Below are 12798 nucleotides of genomic sequence, written 5' to 3'. Positions count from 1 at the left end.
AAAAAAAAAAAAAAGACTCAGGTAATTCCAGGGTACAGCCAGGGTTGGGGACCATAGACTTATACTCTGAAGGCTGGACTGAGGAACACAGCACAGCTGCCTTTAGAGAGCCTTAGAGAGCCCTATGGGAACTTCAGGCACATGAAGTTGTAGATATAAAAGCCCAATAGCATGTAAGAACCAGGTAAACTGAAGAACAAGGTCCAATAAAGTAGACTCAGCTTTTTTAAAGCAACTCAATGCTCTGTGGAGAGGCCTGCCACCTTATACCTGTATCTTAGGCCTCAGCTATGCATGAATTTGCAATCTTGTGAATAGCAGGTATGTGTGAGCTGGGGGGGTGGGGGGAGTCTTGCCTTTGATCAAACTCTTGAGCCATGTAGATCCCAGTGGCTTAGCAGCAAACTTCCAAGATGAAGGTGCCCCCTCCAGAGACCATCCAGCTAGAAACTCAGTGAAAGCGTTCTTCAGTGAGGGAAGGAAGGGGCAGGGTATGCTCAAAGCTACCTGCCTAGGGGCATCCTTCTCATAGAAGTCCTCTAAGAGAGATAAGACCTTTTCTCAGGAGTATCCCAGAAGGCCCTGTCACAAAGGGCTAAGAATTGCTGAATGTGCAGCCTCAGCCAACCTTGCTTCTGTAATTCTTCTGCAAATGGAACCTTTAGGATCAGCACAAAGAGCCAAACTGTCTCCTGCCTGCCTCTGTGGCCTGAAAGCGCAGCCCTCATATACTCAACTTGAACAAGCAGGATCCCTAGGGCCTATAGCTGTTCCTTAGCCCATGGAATTCCAGCCTCTGAACTATATAGCTATGGTTTGTCCTTGAGAATTTTAGTTCTTTTTTCTGCAGAGAACCAGCATGCCTCCACAGTGTTAAGACTCTGTGTAATTTTATTGAGAGTCATATTATCCATCAGTAGCAAAGTTAGAATTAAGACACACAGCTCTTGGTTTGACTTTGACTTTGTGTCAGGCTATATATTTTGTTTTCATACTTTAGATATTCACTAGCCAAATATGTTTTTCAAATGTTTAAAAAAAAAAAAAACCAACAAGAAGAAGAAGCAGCTAGCTGCCTGGTGTGTGTTAGAGTGCTGTTGCTGCTTCGTGCCTCCTCCCCATGCTCTGCCAGTGGAGTGATTACACTGGTGGGTTACTTGTCAGTCCTGCTTTCTCCATGTGCACCCTTAAAGTCCCTCCCTACCACAGCTGTTGTACATCCAGGTTAAGGATTGCTTCGTTCTCATAGCTATACAAGCTCTGTGCTGGCCGTTCTCACTAGCGCCTGCTCCCGGACTCAAGAAGTTCTGGGGATCCAATCCCAATCCATAAGCCCAGGTCTGGGCAATTGAGTCTGACCTCTCAGTACTGCAACAGTCTTAGAGATCGGTTTTCTCACGTGGCTTTAAACAGGACTTTGACCTTTTCATTCTGTTTATCCAGAACTTCTTGGAAGTTTTTCTTGAACAAACCCTGCATTCACCTTTTCAGACCCATTCTCACGTATACACAAATATAAAACCTTCTGAGGATTCTTAGGCTATCTCTCTTACTGTGTCAGGGCCAGGGCTCTTACCTGTCTGTTGCAGGCTGCTCTGCTCTGGTGGAAGGAGCCAGACACACATGTGGTCTTGCCTTCAGTTCTCCTAAGTTCTGTGGCATCTGTCCTACCGAAGGAGCTCTATCATTCCAGACCCGAATGCCAAAGGGTCACCCATATCCAGACACACATCTTGCCCTGGAATAAAAAAGGAGTTTCTGGATGAAGCCTCTCATCCCTGAAGGTCTAGTGCTTCCTGTTTAGTATTCAGTGCAAATCATTACAGAAAATGTGCAGCTATTGCCAACTAATACAGCTTTGCATTTTTGTTACTATGTGTGATATATATACATGCTATGTACACACATAAAAAAGCACACATGCCCAAGTAAATTCCTCTCCCACCCCAGCTACACACCCAACAAAATATACACAACCCCGGGAGTGGCTGAAAAGCTGGAAGGCTCCACCAAACCCATAAAAGAGGCACGGTGGAGATTGCAGATCCTACAGAGAGTGGCAGGAGGTTTTTGGTGTTTTGGGGTGTGTGTGTGCGTGTGTGTGTGTGTGTGTGTGTGTGTGTGTGTGTGTGTGTGTGTTTCTACCTCTTCACAAATGCAAATACTTCTGAAAGGGTCTCACCTACAACCACCTCACCAGCGCTCTAATTAGCAGTTCAGACCTGGAAGGGGTGTGGGACTTCGATGGCAGGTATGTTAAGAAATAAGAGCATAGACTAATGTCCTTAGGAATGAAGGGCACCTGAAACAGTAAGGCTAGATGCCTAGAAAAGGAAAGGGTTAGGGTGTGATAGAACTGTTTTAGGAAAATGGTCCTGACAGTTGAGGGCCCTATCTCTAATCATATAGGCCAAAGATGGTGAGTACAGAGTGGTCCAGAATGAATTTAAAATGCCCTTCAGCCATTCATCAAGTATACACTGGGTGGGTGGGTGTCATGGCACACACCTTTACACCTAGCACTCTAGAGACTGAGGCAGACAGATCCTTGTGAGCTTGAGGCCAACTTGGTCTACATAGTAAGTTCTAGGACAGCTAAGGCTACAAAGAGAGATTTTGTCTCAAAAAACAAACAAACCAGTGAAAATTAAATAAAAATACCCATTGGTTAGGCTCAGGGCTTGCCCAAGCATTGGCAATAAAGATACAAAGCTACCCTGGAGCTCAAGCAGTTCCCAGGGGAGTTAGATAATTAGCAGATGGCTATAGTACACAGTGAGAAATGCTACTGAAAATCATACATTAATACAGAGCATAGAGAAGACCATGAGAAGTCTGACTAGAGACCAAATACCATTCATTCAGTGGAAGGGATGCTACTGGGCCTCAAGGCAGGACCAGGATCTTCCCAGGTGGACAGGGAAGAATTAGCAGAGGAAGGAGTATTTAGAACATCCTGGAGGCTTCGAGAATAAGTAAGGCATTACAAGTGATGCACAGAGACTGAGGATAGTGCCAGGGTCATTAGGAGAAGCCCTGTCTCCAGCAGGAATTCTTGGCGGTCTTTGGAAGTTCCCAGCCCAGAGTGTCTTTAAAGACTGTTCTTACCACTGCCTGGATGGTGAGCTGGAGGCAGAGGATGCAACCACAGGAGACAGCAAAAGCATCTGCATGCAGTGCAGTCTATAATAGCCCACTTTACCATGGTGAGGAATGAATGAGAAGAGCACCGTAGGGAGAAGGGAAAGGAGTTCAGATGATCTGGAGGCAAAGCCATCATCGGCATTCAGCTGCAGCTTGACATGGAGACCTCAGGGGCAGGAAGCAGTGATAATTGACAGTTAATCTCCAGGAGATGGGTGGAGGGTGACATTCTCTAGTGCAGGAATGAAATGAAAATACCAGAGGTAGGGGTGTGGGAGAGAAGAGACTCTCTAGAAGGATACTGTTGAAAGGACAGAGAAAGGGAACAGGGTGTAGTCAGTTAGTTACAGTTCTGATAAAGACACAAAGGCTTTCCATGTTCAGCCAATACTAAGCAAGCGGACCCTGCCAAAAATGCACCCTTGTCCTGAATTTCAGCCATCTCCACCAACCAAGGCAAAGATCTGTGCCTCTCATTCTTCATCACTGCCAGAAGTGGTTTGTTCACCAGTAAGTGATCTAGCCCCTCACCGAGGTCACTGCTGTAGCCTCCAGTAGCTAGGCTGCCTCCACTGCTCTCCATTCAGGCTGCTGCATTGCTGCCCATAATCCTTCTAAAAGGGATCTCTGGTGCCATATCTCATAACACAGCCTCCAGTGGCTTCCTACTGTCCCTAATATAGGTTCTGCATGTGCGGTCATCCCTTGGATGACCTTCAGTATCTATTTATCTCACCTTGAAAGTCTGTCTGTGTTTATTGTTTTATCAAGAACTCACCTAGTACAGTCATCCTGTCAGAACCTGCCCAAGCCCTGACTTCATGTCATTTAGCCATCTGCCTGAGGTGGTCAGGCAGAGGGAGAGGCCTTCACTGACATCTAATGAAAACCACAGCCCCTTAAGTTTTTTCTGTGATCTTTTAAGTGGCATTGACACTGAGTGAAATTATCTGTTTACTTCTTCCATATCCAGAGTGTTAGCTCTGTGGAGCAAGGGCTTTATCCCCTCACCTGCTGTGCTCACTGCTTGTAGAGCAAGCCTTGCCAAATAGCAAGCACCCAATATATGTTTATTGAATGTACAAAAGAAGCAAGTGGTGGAACTATGGTCTATTGAGCATGTTCGCATCCATTTGTGGCCATGTCCTCAGTGCATTTCCACTGTCCATGAGGAAGCCTGCCAAGGGCTCGCTAGTATCTGCCATTCTGTGTCCATTGAAACTGGGATCAGTATCTCAGATGTGTGACCTGCGTCCCTCTACAGGTGAGAAATATACATACAGTCAGTGCTGGAAGAAAGTGTTATGGCAGGAGTGGAGTATCCAATGGCAATGAGAATTCAGAACTGGGGGACGTGTGGCTGAGTAGCTCACAGGGAAAACAGACAAGGAAATCAGCCCAGAGCCTTTGTGAACTGTAGTGACAGGAGGATGGAGTCCAGCCTGGGGAGGGCTAGGTAGGCACAGGTTCTGAAGACAAGAAATAGAAAGTGTGGGTTGAAAGGTGGAACTTGTGGGCTTTGGTGTGAGGACACCTATCAGGACGGCCTGCACTCAGGGCTGCAGGCTGGCTCCAGGGTAGAATGGGGATTCCTCTCCACAGGATGGTGCAGGGTAAGTATTGCTGGCTAGGACAGAATTGAATTTCAGCAGTCTTGGGCAGTGCAGTAGCTCCTTGTCCAGCACTCACACTCTTGATATCTTATGCTAATGATTTAGGTCTTTAAGAAAAAAGTTTGGTTTACTCTTTTCAGGTTAGAGATGACAAATTCTGAATTTGTTAATCACCTTTGCTTCTCTTCGAATTAGCATTTCTTCCAGCTCTAAAAAGCTGCTGATAGTTAGGCTGATTCCAGATTCCAGCCCACCCCCAGCCCACAGGTGGCCAGTGCTGGCTACTCTGGCAGCACTTTGTCCTGGGGCAGTCCTGTGTTTAATTTGTTCCTCTCAGAGTTCTGGTATTCCCTCTGGCCTCCAGATGTGGGCCCTTTCCCTCCTATACTGCTATTGCTAGGACACCCTTCACCTGGTTGTAACTGCTTCAGATCTGTGTTGGACTGTCACTTAGTGAGTTTTTCCTGAATCACAGCTGGACACAGCAGGGAAGCATGGGACTGTTGAAGAAACCTGTGCCTGCCCCACTCTGCTCTTTGGCTTCCTGTCCTTTTACCTTGGTGTGGTCCCTTTGCCTCCCTGGGCCTCCTCAGTTTCTTTATCTGCCAAGTTCTTACCTCAGAATAACTGCTTTGAGCTTTCCAGGAATCGGCCTGCTGGGCAGTCCCTACAATAGTGCCTGGCCAGGAAAGGCCGGTGAACCCTCTAATGAGACATATTCTTTCCCCTCCATTGGATATTGATTCTGTGTACATTGCTGCTAAGGCCAACATATATGTGACTGTTGCCTCTTGCATCCTCCCACAGCTTGTGTTCAAATACTCCCACCACTTGGGAAGGAATCCAAGTCCCTGAGCTTCAATCTGCCTGCCCTCCACAGGCCATGCCTTAGTCTTCTGTGCCTGGGTCACACCATGTGCTACCCCAAGTTGGTCTGCAGTAGCCTGCTAAATCTGTGAGTACAGACCCAGTGCAAAGCTGGAGCTTAGGAGCTGTCTTGCCTCCTAGCTAGCCTGTACATCACTCTTGTGGTTCTGGCCTTAGTTTGAATTTAATCAGCAGTTATTGTGCCAGGCCCTCTCACAGGCTCTGGGGATAGATCATAAGCAAAAGAGACTAAAGGCCTTTGGTGGTGGAGGTCATGCCCCCTGAAGAGCCTTCTTTCACTCCTCAGCTCTAAGAACTCTTCCACACTCTGCAGGCCTTGTTGGTTCATATGCATAAAGTGAGGGATGTTTTAATGTTTTAAGTTCTTAAAACACTTATTGAGTGTCCAGTGTGTGCCAGGCACTGTGTACTTCTACAATGCATTGCCCCCCCCCCCACTCTTATCAAGACTGTGCTGTCTACTCCATCATCTTTCTTACTCTGCAGAGGAGAGGACATGGCAATGCAAGTCTTGCCCATGACACACACTAGGAGGAGAGGTCCTGACCTAAGCTCCAGAAGCCTCACTCGATTCCTACATGGCCCTGCATGGTTTCTCCATAGTGATATCAGCTGAGTTCTCTTTACTGCTACGACCCTTCTCAAGCTGGGGTCTCCATGACACCCAGCCCTGCTTTCTTTCCCTTAGTAGATCATTCCTGAGTGCTTTTGGCCTAGGTGTATGTGTTGAAGGCTCTGGCCCAGGAACAGCTCTTTTCCAAGCATACAGGATAAGCTCTTGTTTCTGTATCCATTGTCATATACATAGACACATGGGCCTCACTCTGACCTGTAGTTGGTAGACTTGCTGCCGACTTCTGTGCCCCTACATCTTCCCATTCTGCTACTTCTCCTAGCTCTGCCTGGGGACAGTGGGTCGATTTCTCCTGCCTACGACATGTTTTGATGCCATCCTCCCCTTCCCGCCTTCCCACCTTGCTTCTCTCACCCTCACACTCTCTTTTGATCTTGCAAATCCAGGCCCTTGGAGAAATCAGACAGTATGAAATATGAAAACTGCTTGGGAAGTAATTGAAGAAACACTGCGACTTTTGAAACCCACAGAGATAATGCTCACACCTTCTTACTCACGTTATTTAATTTTTAATGGCAGATTTAATTAATGGAGATCAGGTCTTCTGCCTTCAGATGTGCTCAAGAAGCAGCTGCAGGCGGCGGAGGAGGGGCAGCTGTCTAGAGCAGAGGAAAAGGCATTCCAGAAGTGGAAACCTGAGGACTCTATGGGAAGAAAAGTCTCCAAAACTATCAGCTCATTATGGTGGGCACGGATGATGTGCGGACAGCACGGGCCCATCAAAGAGCAGTCAGAAAGCCCATGAGCTTCTATGGTAACTGTAGCTCCCAGGCCCTGGGCAGTCCAAGACCCTCCAGTGCTGATGACCCCTCCAGGAGGACGGAACTCCATTGTCCACAGCTGCCACAGTCTTTTAAAAACAGATCTGCTATTCCCTCACTTAAAAAGACAGGCTTAGTAGCTGAGGACTGTAATGTCAGCACTCAGGAGGTTGAGATAGGAAGAGTATTGTGGCTCTCAGTCCAGCCTTGTCTACACAGTGAATTCCAAATTAGCCTGGGCTACAAAGCAAAACCTTGTTTCAAAAACACAAAACAAACAAAGCCAGGCTTTTAGTCACCCCTCATTGGAACTCAGGTTCTGAGCCTGAAGTTGAGTAGACTGCACCCACTGTGTCTCTTAGCCCTCCCTGCCCTTGATCCCACTGCTTGACAGTCCCTGCTCCCCTTGTGTACCTATACTGCCCTTTGGATACCCACATATTGTTCTCTCTCCTCATGGGGCCTCCTTCTTATTTGTCTCATATCCACTCATCCTTTACAGATAGTTAGAAATAAATATAGTCTTTGTCTCAAGACTCTGACTTCTACAATGCTCTCTGTAGATATTTCACACACACAGCTGCAGGTAGGCACTTGTTCTCTTCAGCACTCTTTACAACAGTAGGAGCATTTTTTGGCCTAGAGGACATCGTGGGAGCTGCTTGATTTGAGGTACAGAGAGCTTACTCAGAGAGCCCTCACCCCCACTGTGCTCCCTCACAAGGTGCTCCTTCACAGGGTGTGCTTACTCAGTGTGTTCCTTCACAGAGTGCCCACTCACAATGTGCCTCATAGAATGCTCTCTAATTAAAGTACTTGTCCACAAGGTGCTCACAAGTGTACCATGACCTCTCCCAGAGGCAAAAAGGAGATGGGTGGGGCTAAGATATAAGCCCTAGGACGTTTGCCAATCACTATAGCCCCTGGCCTGCTCTCATTTTTAAAAATATTGATGTGACAAAAATTGTGCCATAAAGTTGAGTGCTAGTCTACCATGAATTAGGCCATGGACTCCATTGTCAGACCACCAGAGGCCGTGAGGGGGAGCAAGAGAAATGCTTTGGTTGGGTTTAGATCAGGAATCAGCTCCCAAGAAGACAGTCTGATCAAGTTGGCAGGCTGCTCTGGTAAGTATCCCTATAGCTTAAACTACTGGCCTCATGCCCATTTGTAATTGTGACATTGTGGTGTCTGAGCATCCCATATGGCCAGGGCACAGACTCCAGTTTACTTGAACCCCACCACTATACTTAGTGTTCTCAGGATGAACAAGTTGGCCAGTCCTCAAGAAGCCCACGATTATGACAAGTTATAGTTTATAGGATCCTTGTCCTTAATGAGGAAGGCTGGAGAACCAGGGGCTCATGAACAAATGTACCCCCATTGTGGCTTGGAGCCCTTTCCTGTGCTTCTGGGCCAGTGGTTGTTACAAAGCCCACTGCCATGGGTCTGCACGGACAGTCAGAATGGGAATGGGACCAATGGGGGATTTTCACTGAGTCATCATGAGGAGAATAGAGGAAACTACAGGGGGGTGGCTGTAACCACTTCTTGCCTGTCTACTCTTCCTATGACAAATCCTACTGACCACATGATTGGCTCCATGTCCCCTGGGACAGATGCATGCTGCCTGCCATAGAGAGCAATGGCTCTAGGCCTCTTCTGTCTGCCCACAGTACATAGGCCCCATCTCAGCCTTTGTTTGAGTCCTCTCTTTGAGAGGGACTCAGGAGGTGACTGGGCCTAGAAGCCTGTGATCTGACCCTGTGAACACATATAGAAGGAAAGAGTTGAGTGGGTTTCTTATGTGGAAGAAAGACCAGCTTCTGTGGAAAGAACACGAGGTTCTCTTTGGCTTCAGAAGCTCTTCACTGTGTGTAGGTTGGGGAGATCTGTGTGCCTGCTTTTCCCTCACTCTGCAGTTAAGAAATCAAAGCTTGAGGAAGTAAGTGGTTTACCATAGACTGCGGCCAGCACACACCAAAGTGCTGTCATACTGTGAGCCAGGCCACATCCTCAGGAGGCTCCACCAGAAGCCCAGTGATCCCAAATAGGTCAGAAAGGGACATGTGCTGGAGGAATTGGGAGAGACTGATGAGGGTGCCTCTGCCTTTATCCTCAGCCAGAACAGCCATATCAGGGAATGCCACACCATTCTGAAGCAGGGATATGAGTGCAAGGACTTCAGAGGAGAAGCAGCAAGCTTCCTGAGTGTGGCATTAGTATAGATCTTCTACTGCCAGGCTGTGAGGAAGACCCATGTTTATTTCATGCCTGTGTGTGCTGGAGTTGTGCTTAGAGAAGGCTCCCAGGTGTGGAGAGGAAACTAGAAGGGATAAGCTAGATGACCTGCTCCACCTTCTAGTTCTTGGGCCTCCCTGCCAGAGACTTTGTGTTCCTAAGCTCTCCTGCACGAGTCTCCTTTTCATGCTGACCTCCCATCAAGCCTGCCTGAGACTGTAGACAGTGGAAATTTCAGAGAACAGGTAACGATGGAGCCTGATTCCAGCTGAGACCTGTGTTCACACCCCTCTGCCTTAGTTCCCTTCCCTAGAGACCTAATTGGACTCCACACCACATAATGTGCTTTCCTGGCAACCTGTATTCAGACTTCTCTTTCCCTGTCCATCCAGGGACTAGCTTGTTGCTTTTCTTCAGCAGGTACATAGAGCCAGGGTGAGCCTGACAAACGTGCAAGGAGGCACAGCCCTAAGAGTCCAGAGTCCTCTCACTGTCATGTTAGTTTGTTGCAAGGATTGAGGGGCCTGAAGCTGTTTGCTCATCTGAAACACAGAGAGTCCCTTCTCAGGAGTGAATATACTACTGTGCAAAGGGCCCGACCTTGGCACACAGCACAAAGGCATCTGCTACTAGTTTCATACCCCACTTAGGACATCTGACTACTTACCCTACACCTCTGTACAGGGGCCGCTTAATCCACCCTGACTCAGCTGCCAGGTGTGGCCTTCCCCTGCACTCTACATGTCTGACCAACTTCATGGATCTGAGTACTATGTCCCGAGGCTGAAAGGAGGTCAGTATCAGTCTTCTCTGGGAACAAATGAAGATGTCAGAGCTTTAGAGTAAAGGAAAGTGCTAGGCTAGGCCTGTGTGACCAGAAGTGATTGACAAGTGAAGCAACTTACTGAAAATAACAATGTAACACCAGGATCAAACACAGCTGGCATGTTCTTGCTCCTAGGTTTTTCCTTTCAGCCTGACTCTGTAGGTATGTATGTAATGGATAACTTCAGAAAGGAGAGGTACATGCTTTCAGAACCTCCCACAGTGCATCATGGGAAGCAGCAGAGCATGCCCCAGTCTAGGAGTCAAGACACTGGATAGCCCTGACACTGCTGTCACTGTATGACTTTGACTTGTCACTTGACCTCTTTAGGCAGTGTGGCCGACTTGTCCAGTAGGGATGGGAATAGATCAATGTCAGCACATTCTTCTTTACAAGTAGTAGATGTTTCAGGCTTTGTGGACCATGCAGGCTCCACCACAGCCATTCTACTGATCCTGCAGCATGCAAGCTGGGTATGTGTAGCCATGAAACTTTATTTACAAGCAAGGTAGCCAGCAGATTTGGCCTGTGGCCTGTAGCATTGCCACCCCCTGAACTAAAAGTTATCATGTTTCACCTTCAGCAGTCACTTTTCTGGGATTCCATCATAGTGATGAGCATGCTGTGGGAGCTAGGACCTATGCTGACACCAGCTAAGATATTAGCATCTGTCCAGTTCTATTGTGACTGTGTCCCACAAGCTTCTAGAAGATGATAACCTTTGGTAACTAATTTTGTGTTTTCTCTTTGTAGAATGCTGAGCTGTATAAACTGTCTTCCCAGCAATTCCATGAGGCGGCTTCAAAAGCAGAGAGCACAATAAAGTAAGAATCTGCCTATTGTTCTTTGTAAACTTGCCTGCATTTGTAGAAATCCCCATGTGTAGCTTGAAACCCGCTGCCACCTGCCTGATGGCAAATTTCTCTAATAACAAGACAGCCATCTGTTCATCAGCCCCCTCGGTTGGGCTGAAGGTAGCCATTGGCCATCAGTAATTACCCAGATTAGCACACAGCTCTTCTCAGCTCCTTGGTATGTTGCAGTGAGCTGTAGCCACTGCCTTTTTCTGGGGCAGCAGCTGCTTTGTTATCTAGCTAGGTGAGGGGCAGTGAACAGGATCCATGGGATCTGGGTTTCAGCCCTGGCCTGCTACTTTATGAGGAGTGGGGGAAGGGGGTGAGAGTGTCAGCATGTCCCCTGTGCTCCTCATACTCAGGACACTCATGCTGTGCTCCCAAATGGAAAAGGCTCAGAGAGGTCAAAGACTCATGCGCCAGTACTTAGCCCCATCTGCCATGTTCCTGTGTTGCTGTCCATGAGCACTCTGAACCAGGTTGTCAGAAGCAGGGAGGCATAGGCTTTTTCATAAAACATTTGGGGATCAGATCCCTGGGGAAGGAAAACCTTAAATGAGAAGATGGTCCGTATGCCAGGAGACTGGAATTCTCTGATGAACTATCAACCCCTTCTGTTCCCTTGGCAGTCTCTCTCCCAGCATGTTAGGTGAGTCACCAGAAAAGCCCATCATGGTACAAAATGGTTGAACCTGGCACCATGGGAAGAAGGTGTCAGAGGAGGGTTGCATAGCTATGAGGTAACAAGTACTTGCGAAAGAAAATGCTGTGAATATTTGTGAACCATGCAAAGAGCCAGGAGAATAGGGTGGAACTGATGTACAGTCAGAACAGACTTGAGGGTATGGTTGGGTAGCATAAGGAGCAGGGTTCCTTTTGTCCCCACAGTGTGAAACACTTGTGGCTAGGGGATGCTATAAGCAGCACCAAGGAAGGAACAGGAAAAAACAGTCTTGAAACCTTAAGTCCTAGAGGGACTGTGGAGTCTACAGTGTGAGGGCAGGACTTTCCCATCAGGTGGAAGGAGACTGGGATGGGATGGGTTCACAGCCCTGGGGATGTTGGCCTTTCCCACCATCGCCACGAGCCTGAATGTTACATGTCTCCTGGATAACAGAGGACAGTTAGGTGTGTGTCATCTGCCTACATCCTTGCCTTCATGGAGGGACAACAGGACCTATTTCATAAAGACTTCCTGAGCCTTATCTTCACCCTAGATTGTGAAAGCCTCATGTCAGACTGGGAAGGGGGATGGGAAGCCAGGTGACAGCCACTGTGGCAGTGCAACCCCTGACCATATGGGGTGCCTCTCTATTAGCAGGAAAGTAAAGCTGCTTCACCCTTAAATACCTGGTGCCCTGCTACCTGCCTTTGTGAACCTGACTGCATTATCACAGGCCGCTTTTGCATCCTCTTGAGCTCTAAAGACAAGGTAGAAATGGACCAATATGATTTTTGTGAGGTGAAAGATAGTGGTCTTGTGTGTTTGTAGCACACCTGGATGACCACTGCTTCTTGCTGAGCCTATATTGGATAGTAATGCTTTGCCTACCTTCAGTTTGGTTCTCTAGCATTCTATTACTATCAGTGTACACATGGCTGAAGAGAATTGTATACGGTGTCAAGGACCCTTTGCCTGAAATCACAGCTGATTGGTATAGTATTTTACATGTCACACCCACCCAAAGTCACAGAAATTAAAGACATGATCCCCAGCCATGATGCTGTTGTGAGATGGTAAAGCCATTAGAAGATACTGTCTAGAAAGGGGGAGTTAGACCACTAGAGGCATAGCCTTGAAGGGCATATTGGCCTTCATCTCCTGCTCCTTGCTTTG

The 12798-nt window shown here is 47.6% G+C and overlaps 1 protein-coding gene across 1 annotated transcript in view; it reads left to right on the top strand.

The window, feature by feature from the left end:
- Nucleotides 1-12798, top strand: part of Chchd6 (coiled-coil-helix-coiled-coil-helix domain containing 6) — a 211628-nt gene that overhangs the window by 165762 nt on the left and 33068 nt on the right. The window contains exon 6 of the mRNA XM_031382524.1: nucleotides 10861-10931. Within this exon, the coding sequence (XP_031238384.1) occupies nucleotides 10861-10931 (71 nt within the window). The remainder of the gene's footprint in view (nucleotides 1-10860; nucleotides 10932-12798) is intronic.

The sequence above is a fragment of the Mastomys coucha genome, unplaced genomic scaffold (genome assembly GCF_008632895.1).
Source record: "Mastomys coucha isolate ucsf_1 unplaced genomic scaffold, UCSF_Mcou_1 pScaffold20, whole genome shotgun sequence".
Taxonomy (NCBI): Eukaryota; Metazoa; Chordata; class Mammalia; order Rodentia; family Muridae; genus Mastomys; species Mastomys coucha.
This window is presented reverse-complemented; position numbering and strand designations above follow the sequence as displayed.